The following is a 15,633-nucleotide window of genomic DNA, read 5'->3' as shown; positions in this document are numbered from 1 at the left end:
ATGAAATATTTTTATAGGATGGAAAATTATATTTAAGTTAATTAAATTAAGAAAGATTTTTTTTTTCTACCATTCACTTTAAAAAAAAAATTTAAATCCAAGTTAGTTACATAGAGTGTAATAATGATTTCAGGAATAGAATTTAGTGATTCATCACTTACATATAACACCCAGTGTTCATCCCAACCAGTGTCCTCCTTAGGTAGGGCCCATCGCCCATTTAGCCCATCCCCCTACCCAACGCCCAGCCAGCAACCCTCAGTTTGTTCTCTGTAAGAGTCTCTTACGATGTGTCTCCCTCTCTGTTTTTATCTTATTTTTGCTTCCCTTCCCCTATGTTCATCTGTTGTGTTTCTTAAATTCCACATATGAGTGAAATCATGTGATATCTGTCTTTCTCTGACTTATTTCGCTTAGCATAATACACTCTAGTTCCATCCATGTTGTTGCAAATGGCAAGATTTCACTCTTTTTGATTGCTAGGTAATATTCCATTGTATTCATATACCACATCTTCTTTATACGTTCATCTGTCGATGGACATTTGGGCTCTTTCCATACTTTGGCTATTGTTGATTGCCCTGCTATAAATATTGGGGTGCATGTGCCCCGCCAAAACAGCATTTCTGTATCCTCTGGATAAATACCTAGTAGTGCAATTACTGGGTCACAGGATAGTTCTATTTTTGATTTTTTGAGGAACCTCCATACTGTCTTCCAGAGTGGCTGCACCAGTTTGCATTCCCACCAGCAGTGCAAAAGAGTTCTTTAAGGAAGTTAATTTTTAAAAGGAAATAAAACTACATAAATAATACGATTTCAACCCATAAAATAGCACAGAGAAAAGGCCAAAATGAAATTTACCAAAGGCAATACAACAAAAATGTTAACAATAGCTGCCTTTAAGTAATGGAATGAGTGATCTTTCTTTTCAGAATTTATTTATCATGAGACAAAGTGTGAGTGGGGGAGGGACAGAGAGTGAGGAGAGAGCACGGATCCCAAGCAGGCTCCGCACTGCCAATGCCGAGCCCGATGTGGGGCTCAAACCCGTGAGCTATGAGATCATGAACTGAGCCGAAGTCGCATCCTTAACCGACTGAGGCACCCAGGTGCCCCTGCTCTTTCTTCTTTATACTTTCCCAAATTAAGCATATATTACTTTTATAGTTTAAAAAAGGGACATTTAAGAAACTCATTTTCCCTAATTTAAACAGTTTACCTGTTCCTTAGACAAGAGACTTTAATTTAAAAAATATTATCAAAGCAAGTCACCATGACCTTCCTCAATAGCCATTTCTACATTTAGAAGTAACTTTGGGGGCGCCTGGGGGGCTCCGTCGGTTAAGTGTCCGACCTTGGCTCCGCCATGATCTCACGGTTCATGAGTTCAAGCCCTGCGTCCGGCTCTGTCCTGACAGGTCAGAGCCTGGAGCCTGCTTCAGATTCTGTGTCTCCCTCTCTCTCTGCCCCCTCCAGCTCGTACTCTCTCTTTCTCAAAAATAAATAAACACTAAAATTTTTTTAAAAAGAAGTACCTTTGGAAGATTGTACACATGACGCTGGTAGATTAGCTCATAATGAGGAGGGTTGATAGCACTCTGATAGATGCAAAAAACATTCTCATTTGTCACATCTGTAAAGGAAATACGCTACATTAAAAAACAAGCTAAACCTCTAGATATATCTCATGTGAAAATCTCAACTCATTCTGTTAGGAGGTTTATACCTGGTTTATTTGGTGTCTGAACAAAGTGCTGAGAAGTAAATGTCTTCCCGTCAGGGTACTTAGGATGTGGAGGTAATCTGGAATCAAGGTAGGTGCAAAATACATGCATGATGATCTGAAGATGAGGAAACAATTTTTTTAAATCAGCATGAAAATCTATCATAGATATAAGCCCTTTAAAAACAGTGCTGTTTATGATGACTCCAATCTTTAAATGTTTCCCTAAAGAGAGAACTAGCAAAATGCTTTCAAGTAGTTATATTTATAAGATGAAATCTATAAAATGAAAAGACAAAGCAAGACATTCCAAGTCTTCTGTTAAGTGGATCATTCATACTCATATAGTTAATAATAACAAAAAAACAAGATAAAAACAGACATACATTCTCAATTTGAATATCATCATTTGAAGCTTTATGTTTTCCACACTGACGGTCACTACTAAAAAATAACAAACATGATCTTGAAACTCTTTTTTTTTTTTTTTTTTTTTAAATTTTTTTTTCAACATTTTTTATTTATTTTTGGGACAGAGAGAGACAGAGCATGAACAGGGGAGGGGCAGAGAGAGAGGGAGACACAGAATCGGAAACAGGCTCCAGGCTCCGAGCCATCAGCCCAGAGCCTGACGCAGGGCTCGAACTCACGGACCGCGAGATCGTGACCTGGCTGAAGTCGGACGCTTAACCGACTGCACCACCCAGGCGCCCCGATCTTGAAACTCTTAAACGTTCAAAAACTTTACACTTTTTGATCTCATAAATCTTAATTCCAGGAATCTTTCTTAAAGCCACAATCCCCAAGAATAAACATGCACCATGATATTCCTTACAATATTATTTAAATTTTTTTTTAATGTTTACTTATTTTTGAGAGAGAGAGAGACAGAGCGTGAATGAGGGAGGGTCAGCGAGAGAGGGAGACACAGAATTCGAAGCAGGCTCCAGCCTCTGAGCTGTCAGCACAGAGCCCGATGTGAGGCTCGAACTCACAAACCACGAAATCATGACCTGAACTGAAGACGGATGCTTAACCGACTGAGCCACCATGACGCCCCAGTTACAATACTATTTAAAACAGAAAAACAAAGGTTCCTCCCCTACCACATTTCTCAAACTTTTAGGTCCAACATAGGAAAAGTTAATGGACACTGGGTAATAATGAAAAAATACTTATACAACAAAAGTGAAAAAAAAAAAAAAAAGGGATACAAAATTTTATGTATGGGATAATAACAACTATGATAAAAACATTAAAAAATAGCACAATCTTGGGGCACCTGGGTGACTCAGTCAGTTAAGCATATGACTCTTGATTTTGGCTCAGATCATGATCTTAGGGTTGTGAGATCAAGCCCTGCGTTAGGCTCCATACTGAGTGTGGAGCCTGCTTAAAAGATTTTCTCTCTCCAGGGGGTGCCTGGGTGGCTCATCGGTTAAGCCTCCAACTTTGGCTCAGGTCATGATCTCACTGTTCGTGGGTTTGAACCCTGCGTCGGGCTCTGTGCTGACAGCTCACAGCCTGGAGCCTGTTTCAGATTCTGTGTCTCCCTCTTTCTGTCCCGCCCCCACTTACACTCTGTGTCTCTTTCTCTCACAAATAAACATTAAACAAAATTAAAACAACAACAACAACAACCAAAAAACCCCACCAAACTATTAGCAGTGGTTAAGATAGATGCTGGTACAATTTTAAACTTTTACTTCTTAGTTTCTAAGTTCTTTTTAATATTTATTTTTATAATGGAAAAATAAAAGCACATAAATCCAATTAACATGGGAAAATGTTAAACTGAGAAAACAGAAGTAGTGACTTACAGCTGAGTCAGTGGGCAGGTCTGTATCCCACTTCCGTCCTTTGAAGTCTCCACCTCTATTCCATCTAAATGAACTCATACATCCTCCCTGAGAAAGTTCTGAAGCAACAAAGATGAAATTTAAGAAGCCAAAAATGAAAAAAAAAAAAAAAAAAAAGAAGAAGAACAAGAAAAGGCTAAGGGGTTACAATAAGGGAAGCATAACACCTTCAAAACCTGATGAAAACACCCTAACATAAACACAAGATATAAAATAGTAACTCACACATCACCATGAAAAAAAAAAAAAACCAGACAATTCCAAAACACAGAATAAAACTACCATTCGGGATTCTTAAAAAAGTCCATGTCATGTGGGGAGAAAAGGGGGACAGAACTGTTCTAGAGAAAGAGACCAAAGAAAGATAAAACACCATAAGGTAATGTGTGAAACTAGACTCTATTCTGGTCAGGAAAAAAAAAGAGTAACATTCTTTGGACAATTGGGAAACTTGAATATGAATTATATATTAGATGATTTTAGAAATATTGCTAATTTTAAAGGTCTGTTAAATGTACTGGGTTTATGTAGGAGAATGTTCTCATGTTTAGGAATTATCATACTAACAAGTAATGGTGTCTGTAATGAATTTCAAATGGTAGAGTAAAAAAAAAAGTGTGTGTGTATATATGTAGACAAAGAGAATCAACTGTAGCAAAATGTTTGCTAACTGTTCAACCTAGAAGGCCTCTATCTGTTCATTGTACTTTTTTAAGTACATTTTTTTTAAGCTTTTTTGTGTATTTTATCTAGAATATATCAATACTTTGTATGTACTTTGTATATATGTGTGCACACACATTTCTTTCTGGATATACAAACACCTTGCTATCTATCAGGCAATCTTGCCAAAATATTGCAACCTGAATTTACATGAAATACAGAGGACAGAGGATCATGTAAAACCATACCCCGTGGGCATGCATTCAGTAAAATCCACAATGTAGACAACTCTACAGGACAAACAATCCAGTTTTTTCAACAAATAAGTTGCAAATGAAAAAAAGGATGGACAGGAAACCTATAGCTTAAAAGGAACTAAAATGCTGTATCAACTAGTCACAATATATGATAATATCTGAATCCCAATTCAAGCAATACCAAACAAAGTAATTACACATTTTATGAGATAGATGGATGGATGGACATCCGTACATACATAGGCTATATATTTCATGATATAAAGAAATTGTTTTAAAAATAATAGGTGTGGGGGCGCCTGGGTGGCTCAGTCGGTTAAGCGTCTGACTTCAACTCAGGTCACGATCTCGCGGTCCGTGGGTTCGTGCCCTGCGTCAGGCTCTGGGCTGATGGCTCAGAGCCTGGAGCCTGCTTCTGATTCTGTGTCTCCCTCTCTCTCTGCCCCTCCCCCGTTCATGCTGTGTCTCTCTCTGTCTCAAAAATAAATAAACGTTAAAAAAAAATTTTTTTTTAAATAATAGGTGTGATAATTGTACTGAGGTTATGTTTTTAAAAGGCCTTATCTTTGAGACACATAGAGAGCTGTTTACAGATGAAGTGACAACAGCACATAGAACCATATATAACACAGGAGGGGAGCAGGTAGATGGGGATATAGATAGGGCCAGGGGTGCCGAGAGGCTAAAGGCTGCCAGGCCCAGGGGCTGTGTACAGGAGGCTTGAGCACACTGTTGTGTTTAGTATTAGGAATATCTGAATTCTCCTGATAATAAAAAGTTTTTTTAAGTCATGAAAAATGCGCATTTCTGAACCCCAGTCCAAACCTGGGGGAGAGAGGGTACCATAATGTTTTCAAGTTAAGATTTATGATAAATCTGAAGAGTGAAATACTATTTCTAAAGCTTTTTTTACTGATGAGAACATTTTACAGTTTATCCAAATAAAAGCAGGGAAGCATAAAGAGAGTTTGGGAGTATCAGGGAGGCTAACTTTCCTGATTCTCACGTCCGTCTCCTCAGAAGATCACATTTCCCTCCAAATAATCCGAATATAACAGAAATTCAAAGTAGCAACACATTAAATATACATTACAAGAATTGAAAGAAAGAAGGACCAACATGCTAAAATGATAAGGAATGTCACAGTGACACCCGTTCTTAGTGGTTTAAGGGTAGAAAATAGGTGAAATATTTACTGCAGCTCGTGTAGCTCACATTTAAGTTTCCCTCTACAGAATGCAATTAATGAGCACATTTAAGGCTAACTACATCATTTTGACAAGTCTTAGGCAATATGAAATATAAAACCCAAACGTTATTCAAGTATAAGCCTTAACTAAGCCCTAATTAAATATATGTTCATAAAACAAAAAAAAGTGATACTTAAAAATTTTTTTCCCCTTGTTACTTTTATTTATAAAATCTCAAAGTAGTGAAATTTTTTTCCTCTTCAAATTACTGGTTACCTTTAATCCTTTCGAACAAGTATTCCTGATTGGGTGTAAGGTCTAGATACTGCACAATTGTGTTCAAAGTCGGGATGAGAGGAGCTTTGACCAGAGCAGCTTGCTTCAAGCTAGTAATGCTAGCCTCTGTTAAAAACAAAGCACACAGGACACAGATTATTCTTCATGTGGGTCTCTTCCTTCCATAGGCGTTGAAGGAATAAGTGAAAGTAAGAATAGAATAGTTTATTTTCACGATGAGCATTATCTCCTTTACCTACAATTTATTTTATTTCTGGCATGGTGGCCAGATTTATAAACACACACACCACTTGCACACACACGCCAAAAGCAGCAGCCAGATCCATTCTGGTAAATCTATAGACAACTGATACAAAATTTTTTTGTGGGGTATGTATAAAAAGATACACGATAGCTTTCAAAATCAGGTTGAGTTGGGGTGCTTGGGTGACTCAGTCGGTTAGGTGACCGACTCTGATTTCGGCTCAGGTCACAATCTTTCAGTTGGTACGTTTGAGCCCCCAGTGGGGCTCTGCGTGTAGGGCTCATCGTTGACAGCTTAGCCTGCTTGGGATTCTCTCTCTGCCCCGCCCCTACTCAGCTTGTGAGAGCTCTCTCAAAATAAATAAACTTAAAAAAAAAAAAAAATGCTGAGGGGTGTCTGGGTGGCTCAGTTGGTTATGTGTCTAACTCGATTTTGGCTCACGTCATGATCTCAGAGTTCTGGGTTCGAGCCCCATGTCGGGCTCTGCACCGACAGTGCCTGCTTGGGATTCTCTCCCTCTCTCTCCCTCCCATGCTCTCTGTTCCTCTCCCGCTTGTGCTTGCTCGCTCGCTCTCTCTCAAAATAAATAAATAAACTTAAAAAAAAAATCATGTTGAGTTAAAAGCTGCCCCTTGGGGGCACCTGGGTGGCTCAGTCAGCTAAGTGTCCAACTCTTGATTTTGGCTCAGGTCATGATCTCACGGCCGTGAGACAGAGTCTAGTGTTGGGACTTCCTGCTGAGCATGGAGCCTGAGATTCTCATTCTCAGGGCACCTGGGTGGCTCAGTCAGTTGAGCGTTCGACTTCAGCTCAGGTCATGATCTCACAGTCCATGAGTTTAAGCCCCACGTCAGGCTCTGTACTGAGGGCTCGGAGCCTGGAGCCTGCTTCGGATTCTGTGTCTCCCTCTCTCTCTGCCCCTCCCCCGCTCATGCTCACTCTCTCTCTCTCTCTCTCTGCCAAAAATAAACAAAAAAAAAATTAAAAAAAAAAAAAAAGATTCTCATTCCCTCTCTTTCCCTCTTCCCCTCCCTCTCTCAAGTGCTCTCTCTCTCTCTCAAAAAAAAAAAAAAGTTGCCTCTTAAGCCAATGACAAGTAGAAACTTTTTATGACAGTGATTTCTCTTATCATATCAGGAAACACAACTATACAAAGAAATTAATAAGCAAAAATTTTCAGAACGTCCAACCTTACTAGTAATGTCCAGTGTTGGGGAAAAAGGCATTCTTCTCTGTGACATGGTTGCTAGAGTATAAACTGGAAGAAGCTTTTCAAAGGGTTAGGTACATCATCAAAGCTTTGATGTATTTATTCCTACTGAACTAACCACTTTTTTTTTTTTTAATGTTTATTTATTTTTGAGAGAGAGAGAATGTGCGTGTGCCCACTAGTGAGGGAGGGGCAGAGAGAGAGGGAGAGAATCTGAAGCAGGCTCCACGCGGACAGCAGAGAGCCCGATGCGGGGCTCTAACTCACAAGTCCTGAGATCATGACCTGAGCCAAGACCAGATGCTTAAACAAGTGAGGACCCAGGTGCCCCAACTCCACTTATAAGAAATTATCCCCAAGAAATCATTACAAATGTACACAAAGATTTAGGCAAAATGGTATTTACTCACAGCATTATTAATAACAACAAAGGGAAAAAGCCCTACATTTTAGATAATCAAGATCAGTTAAATACAATGTATTACACATACAAAAAAAAAAAAATACAATCTAGCCACAAAACCAGTACTGGAGAATATTTTTTTTTAAATTTTTTTTTTTCTACGTTTATTTATTTTTGGGACAGAGAGAGACAGAGCATGAACGGGGGAAGGGCAGAGAGAGAGGGAGACACAGAATTGGAAACAGGCTCCAGGCTCTGAGCCATCAGCCCAGAGCCCGACGCGGGGCTTGAACTCACGGACCGCGAGATCGTGACCTGGCTGAAGTCGGAGGCCCAACCGACTGCGCCACCCAGGCGCCCCTGGAGAATATTTAACAAATAGAAAAATTGGGGGAAAAAGCAGTTAACAAAATTTATGACCCTAATTTTTTTTTTTTAATTTACATCCAAATTAGTTAGCGTATAGTGCAACAATGATTTCAGGAGTAGATTCCTTAGTGACCCTTACCCGTTTAGCCCATCCCCCTCCCATAACCCCTCCAGTAACCCTCAGTTTGTTCTCCACATTTATGAGTCTCTTCTGTTTTGTCCCCCTCCCTGTTTTTATATTATTTTTGTTTCCCTTCCCTTATGTTCATCTGTTTTGTCTCTTAAAGTCCTCATGAGTGAAATCATATGGTATTTGTCTTTCTCTAATTTCACCTAGCATAATACCCTCCAGTTCCATCCACGTAGTTGCAAATGGCAAGATTTCATTCTTCTTGATTGCTGAGTAAAACTCCATTGTATGTATATACCACATCTTCTTTATCTATTCATGTATGACCCTGATTTAAAATGGCTCAGTTGGTTGAGCGTGTGACTTCAGCTCAGGTCATGATATTGCAGTTTATGAGTTCAAGCCCCACACTGGGCCCTCTGCTGTCAGCACAGAGCTGATTCAGATCCTCTGTCCCCCTTCCTCTGCCCCTCCCCCACTTGCGCACACAAGCGCTCTCTCTCAAAAATAAACATTAAAAAAAATGTACATGTGTAATATATGTCCTCAGCTCCTAAATATTTTTAAATTTTAATGTTATATTATGGTATAACTTACAATTGATATACATATATGTAGTTAGTACCATAAACAAAAATAATAATTGTGACTTAAAATTGATAGTTGTTATCTCTGGAAGCAGAATTATGGATAATATTCTTGTGTATTTCTGTCTCTACTTTCCAGCCTTTCTACAATGAACATAATATACACTGCATTTTGTAGTCACAAAGCAATGTTGTCCTTTTTTTTTTAAGTTTTTATTTATTTTTGAGAGAGAGTATGAACGGATGGATGGGCAGGGATAGAGGGAGACACAGAATCTGAAGCAGGCTCTAGGCTCTGAGCTGCCAGCACAGAGTCTGATGTGGGGCTTGAACCCACGAACCATGAGATCAAGACCTGAGTTGAAGTCAGACGCTTAACCGACTGAACCACCCAGGCGCCCCCCCCACCCCCGCCCCAGCAATGTTGTTCTTTTCAAAAAGCACATCACACTGGTAAAATGTTGTAGAAAATAACATTTTTATAGCTTTTAAAGAAAGCTCAAAGAGAACAAGCACAGGTTCAAATAACATTACCAAGATCTAGAAAGTAACTATTTGGGCTTTGCGGTCTAACGCTCTGGCCTCAAAACACTGTTCTGTGTTGACACTGGGCAAGATACTTAATCTGTGTCTTAGCAGCCTCATCCATAAAATGGGACACTGACAGCTAGCTTTCAAGGTTGATGTGAGGGTTATACAAATTACACATGAAACACTTAGATACTCAATAGACACCTTTGGGATATACAATTCTATTCTTAGTCTCCAGAGAATAAAGGCTGATCAAAAGACACCCAAAGTAAAAAAATAAATAAAAGACATGCAAAGTAAGTAGAAAGTACTAATGTGCAATCCAAAGCACTTAAATATTTCAAGGAAAAATTTATTCTCTACAAAGAGGTGGTTGAGGGGCGCCTGGGTGACTCAGTTGGTTAAGCATTCGACCTTTGCTCAAGTCATAATCTCACAGATCGTGGGTTTGAGCCCTGTGTCAGGCTCTGTGCTGACTGCTCAGAGCGTGGAGCCTGCTTCAGATTCTGTCTCCGTTTCTCTCTGCCCCATCCCTGCTCATGCTCTGTCTGTCTCTCTCTCAAATATACAACAATACAAACATTAAAAAAAATTTTTTAATAAAAAAAATAAGAAAGAGGCGCTTGACTAAGATATTCCTTTTTATTTTGAAACCTAATTACTTAACCCTAAACAAGTTATGGTAAATATATTTTTGGCAAATTATATGGAACCTTAATAGTTTCATTTTTTGCAGGTAAAAGAGTTGAAAATAGGTGATTTTCAATTAGCACTGTTACACATTCTTTATGCTTTGTACAACTTTGGAATTAATATCTGACAAGGGGCTTGTATCTAGAACATAAAAAACACCTCAATGATAAAAAGACAAGTAACCCAGGGATACGTGGGTGGCTCAGTCAGTTTAGCGTCCTTCTCTTGATTTTGGCTCAGGTGATGATCTCATGGTTCATGAGTTCGAGCCCCATGTTGGGCTCTGTGTTGACAGTGTGGGACCTGCTTGGGATTCTCTCTCTCCCTCTTTCTCTATCCCTTCCCTGCTCGTTCTCTCTCTCTCTCTCTCTCATAATAAGCAAACTGAAAAAAAAAAGACAAATAATTGAATTTAAAAATGGTAAAGGATCGGAAAAGGTATTTTCTCCTATGAAAATGTATGAATGGCCAATGAGCACAAGAAAAGATGCTCAACATCAGTAGACATCAGGAAAATGCAAATCAAAACCACAATGAGGAACCATTTCACACCCATTAGGATAACTATAATAAAAAGGACAGACAAGTGTTGGTGAAGATGTGAGGAACTGAAACCCTCATACGCTGCTGGTGGGAATGTAAAACAGCACAGCTACTTTCTAACAGTCTGGCTGTTCCTCAAAAGAATAAACATGGAGTTACCACATGGCTCAGTCATTCTAGCCTAGAGAAATTAAAACCTATGTCCATACAAACACCTGCATACAACTCTTTATAGCAGCATTATTCATAATAGCCCAAAAGTGAAAACTCAAATGTCAACCAACTGATAAATGGGTAAACAAAATGTTGTAGATCAATATAACAGGATATTGTCTGGCAATAAAATGAAACGAAGCAATGATAAATGTCACAACACGCATGGATGAACCTTGAAAACATATTAAGTGAAAGAAAGAGCCAGTCATAAATGACAACATGCTATATGATTCCATTCATATGAAATATCTAGAACACACTTATCTATAGAGATAGAAAGTAGATTCGTGGGGGGCGCCTAAGTAGCTACGTAGGTGGCTCAGTTGGTTAAGCATCCAACTTTGGCTCAGGTCATGATCTCGCAGTTTATGGGTTTGAGTCCCACATCAGGCTCTGTGCTGACAGCTCAGAGCCTGGAGACTGCTTTGGATTCTGTGTCTCCCTCTCTCTCTATCCCTCCCACACTCACACTCTCTCTCAAAAATAAATAAACATTAAAAAAAAATTTAAGAAAGTAGATTGGTAGTTGCCTTGGGCTGGGGAATGCATTATTGGGAAAACAGGGTGACTGCTAAAGGTTATGTGGGGTTTCCTTTTTGGGTGATGAGATATTCTAAACTTGATTCTTTTTGCACAACTCAAATCTCTGAATTGTAGACTTTAAAGGGGTGAACTGTACAGCAAGTAAATTCTAATATATATTATAAACATTTAGTTTTGTCCTCACCTCAAGATAACAAAGGAAGTTGTTAAACAGCCCAATAAAAAAAGAAAATTTCTACTTGGCAGATTCACTGAAGGTAAATCAAATGTTGGTCTCTATTTTCACATACCTCCTATCTGAAGCTCGGGACAGCCCATTCGTCTCATCTGTGTGCTGACAGACTCAATCTCTTGTACCAGTGGCACTAATATTGTCTCATTGATCCACTAGGGAAGAAACAAGGCAAAGATTTCACACACATAATTCTAAAGTATTTCTCAAATAATGATATTCATGAAACACTAAGAATATTTTTACTGTCTTGTAGTTGAATATTAACAGAATATAGTGAAAGACAATGAAGTAGCAGCTACCTGAAGTCTAGACAGTTAAGTAAGCAAGCCAGCAGAGTGTAAAAAGTTATACTCTTAAATCACATATGCCTGCTTTTTGCTGACGAAAATATAAAAATTTTAGTTAATGGGGCGCCTGGGTGGCGCAGTCGGTTAAGCGTCCGACTTCAGCCAGGTCACGATCTCGCGGTCCGTGACAGGCTCTGGGCTGATGGCTCGGAGCCTGGAGCCTGTTTCTGATTCTGTCTCCCTCTCTCTCTGCCCCTCCCCCATTCATGCTCTGTCTCTCTCTGTCCCAAAAATAAATAAACGTTGAAAAAAAAAAAATTTAAAAATTTTAGTTAAGTTTTTCTCAAAATTTCCCGTGGTTATTATACTTAGCTAAAAGGATAATCTCCGATTTACATTTCTACAGCAATTGTCATACATTTATCCATGTCGTGTTTATATTGGTTTGTAATTAATAAGATAGTTTTTCAAACTAACATAATTAACTCAGCAGGCTTACTCAATTTGCTGACTACGTGGAAAACAGATCTATTTGATACTGGTTTATGCATATTAAAATATTTCTTTAGGATTAGAACTTCAAATGCCACTTTGGATGGCTAACATCAATCTAATTCTGGATGTGAAAAGACTGTCAAAGGAAACACCCCATTTGAGTTGTTCGTGTGTTATGTGTTTCGCGTAGGTGTTCGTGGCAACTTTAACTGCTACGTTAGTTCTATTTCCATGCTTCTGTTTAACTATAAAATGGAAGGGTGAAGAAGTTTCCGATGAAATACAAGTCTACAATTCCTTATACAAATTTGTGAATTAAGAAATCTATAAAAACAAAACTTTCAGTAATCCATTTAGCAAGCAAATCAGATATACCGCAAGGCCTGAACTAAATTCCAATGAGGCTATTTACACACTTAGTGTGACTATTCACATGTTTTGCTACAAATATTAATGTCTTTGATCACCGCGTGCTAACCAGACTCTGCTAGTAAGTAGTATTACACAATATTATATGCTATATGCACACTGCTTTTTAAAAAATATCCAAAAAACTTGAAACTTTCAAGACTGTAATTAGAAATAAAAGAGAGTACAGTACTAGGACATCATTTTACTCATTCATTCTTCCAACATGTACTCAATGCATTCTACTCGCGAGCCACCCTTGGGCTGCAACAAAATCACCCAAGGGGTTCAGGGCTATATTCCCTATGTTGTACCTTTCATCTTCGTGAGGGAATTTTTATGTTTAGAAAGCCATCCAGTGCTTCTGGTTCAAGAAAACAGGCTGCTATTTTCATTACTCCCTCCTGATACCTAATTAAAATTATAGTAAAAGAATAAAAAAGTAGACAAGTGATTTCAACGTATTTCTCGAAGATGTAGAGTGAGTGGATGAGTGTCGAAGGGTGAAACAGTGGAAGAAGTGGCAGCCTCCGTGGAATCCAAGCGGAACTACCTGCAGTGGAGGGGGGCCCGCGTGTCCAACAGAACTTGGGACATACAGAGACTACAGAGGGGTAGAAAGAGGCAGGGCTGAAACAAGGGAACTCACTTATTCTGTATGAATTGGCCAAAGAGAAGAGGGTTCTTCTCTAAAACAACTGAAGAAATTGATATATTCTGAAGGAGCTTATAATATATATTACCTTCTCTCTCTAACTTAAAAAGTTCCCTGAGGGCAAGGACCTCATTTTTGTTTCCCTCATATTTCTAGACATATAAAAGGTTCTGCCAGAAAAGCTCTTTGAAAAATAAAATTGAAAAAAAATTTCTGAAAAAAAAAATAAATAAAATTGAGCTGTTGGGAAGATCTTAATAACTACATATGTTATTTCTTTATCACTCAAAAGAAACTGATTTACTAAATATGGAGAGAAAAACAATCTGATGAAAACAGACACCATAAGGTAAATGTCATGTTTATCCTTACATATGTGCCATCCATATTGCATTTTTCATAATAATTAATTCTGATACTCTAATTAGTAATTAACACCTCTAAATAATATTCTAATAACACACTTCGCATAGTAAGAGGCAACAATATCGTCTGAAGAGTAATGTCAGAACTTACATTTCTGAACTTAGCTGTCCACGAATCCATATGATCAAGAAGTTGTCTATTCATAGTCACTCTTGCCCAAACCTATTAAAAATATGTTTCAAATGAACAATCAGTGAGGAAAAATCTTGTCAGAAATTGGTCACTTTCCTCAACTCTCAAAAATATGTGGAAAAAAAATCTGAAAAACAACTTCATCAACACTGATATTCATCTAATTAATATGCAAGAATTTTCTTACTACCCACTTGGTTGCTATTCATGCACAGATAGATCTTTAAAATTCCTTATGTTGGTATGTTTAAAGAACATTCCTGCTTTGTGAACAAAACAAAAATCTTATTTTTGGTATTAAACTGATAAAGTTCAAATGTTCTAATCCAAATGTATTTTAAAAGCAGGAGTCTTGTATATATTAAGTACAAATAGATACTTGAGATACCTTTTTATAAATGAATGCAGAAAAATGTTTTAGGCAGGACACTAATGTCAACTGTATGCAACGAAGAATAAAACGTACAATACAATTCAGTTTTAGATACACGAAGTTACACAGGAGTCTTTCCAGTGTTTAATGTGTGCCAGATTTATGTTTCTGGCCAGTAAAAGTGAAGATTACAGACAAAAAATGTTCCAGAAGTAGAAGAGACTTTCTAACAATCTGCAATCAGAAATATTAAGTCATTTTTATTTTCCATTTACCTCCTCTGCAGCTTGTTTAGAACTGAGATCAGCCTCATCTTTGTTAGCACATGGGGCCTGAGACCTACAGGCAAGCTGATACTGAAACTTCTTCAAAGTCTGTGCATAATCTCCCATAGAACGATTGTAGTTCCAGAAGGTAGGACTGGTGGAAGGCGAGGTAGAATCTGGACTCCCTACAATAATGAATTTAAAGAGCATCAGTGTGTGCTGTAGTAACTGTGTCACTTAGAGTTAGCACACGAACACTGGGTATCTGGGCACCTAGGCGATGGCAATCAAGGAAGACAAAGCCCCAAGGGACTCTTCTCTTCCCTCCTCCCTGACATTACCTCTTCTTTAGAGAACACAGACTGCCTGTGCTAAAGATTAAAAAGAACATTTTCTGAGCAATATCAATCAAGTGGTTGAAAGTATCTGTTTATTTCTGTTGTAAAATTAGGCTTGTTTCATTCTCTAAGACTTTCAAATGACTCAGCAAGAAACAAACAAAAGACAAATTTCCTCAGGAAATAAATAGGCTAAGGAAGTTCCTTGCCTGAATTTTTAGTAGCTCTTTCTGAATGGTACGACTACAGCTTCCTATTAATAAACTACTCTGTGGGCCAGCAGCTCCACTCACTCTTCCCTGTACTACACTGCATTCTCTTTATAGCCTGTAATAATTCCTGCGTTGCATTCAAAGAGACTGCCGATTACACTTTTAAATTTATAAATTTACTTCTAGGAAATATTAATAGTTAATATGGGGACTTAATCCTCTAGAGGATTCTACCAGAGCAGTTATTACACTTTAAGGCTATAGTTTGTCTTTTTACCCAAACAGAATTTGAGTTCCTTGAGGGCAGGAAATATTATTTTTCCCCAGCATCCCTGTGAGCTGATG

At 38.3% G+C, this 15,633-nt stretch overlaps 1 protein-coding gene across 4 annotated transcripts in view; it reads right to left on the bottom strand.

Annotated features, from left to right (window-relative positions):
• The window catches only part of TMEM209 (transmembrane protein 209), a 36,392-nt gene that overhangs the window by 8,319 nt on the left and 12,440 nt on the right, over nucleotides 1–15,633 (bottom strand). For 3 of the 4 annotated variants that reach the window (XM_086690189.1, XM_025929520.2, XM_086690180.1), the window contains exons 7-13: nucleotides 14,748–14,923; nucleotides 14,058–14,129; nucleotides 11,752–11,848; nucleotides 5,972–6,097; nucleotides 3,547–3,644; nucleotides 1,730–1,844; nucleotides 1,539–1,636 (exon numbers count right to left, since the gene is read on the bottom strand). In XM_086690189.1, the coding sequence (XP_086546315.1) occupies nucleotides 1,539–1,636; nucleotides 1,730–1,844; nucleotides 3,547–3,644; nucleotides 5,972–6,097; nucleotides 11,752–11,848; nucleotides 14,058–14,129; nucleotides 14,748–14,923 (782 nt within the window). Of the gene's footprint in view, nucleotides 1–1,538; nucleotides 1,637–1,729; nucleotides 1,845–3,546; nucleotides 3,645–5,971; nucleotides 6,098–11,751; nucleotides 11,849–14,057; nucleotides 14,130–14,747; nucleotides 14,924–15,633 lie in introns of those variants that run through there. The other variant, XR_003224122.2, reaches the window with a different exon arrangement.

The sequence above is a fragment of the Puma concolor genome, chromosome A2, assembly GCF_028749965.1.
Source record: "Puma concolor isolate L17-30 chromosome A2, mPumCon1.1.hap2, whole genome shotgun sequence".
NCBI classification, from domain to species: Eukaryota; Metazoa; Chordata; class Mammalia; order Carnivora; family Felidae; genus Puma; species Puma concolor.
Note: the sequence above shows the minus strand (reverse complement) of the source record. Positions and strands in the feature narration are given on the sequence as shown.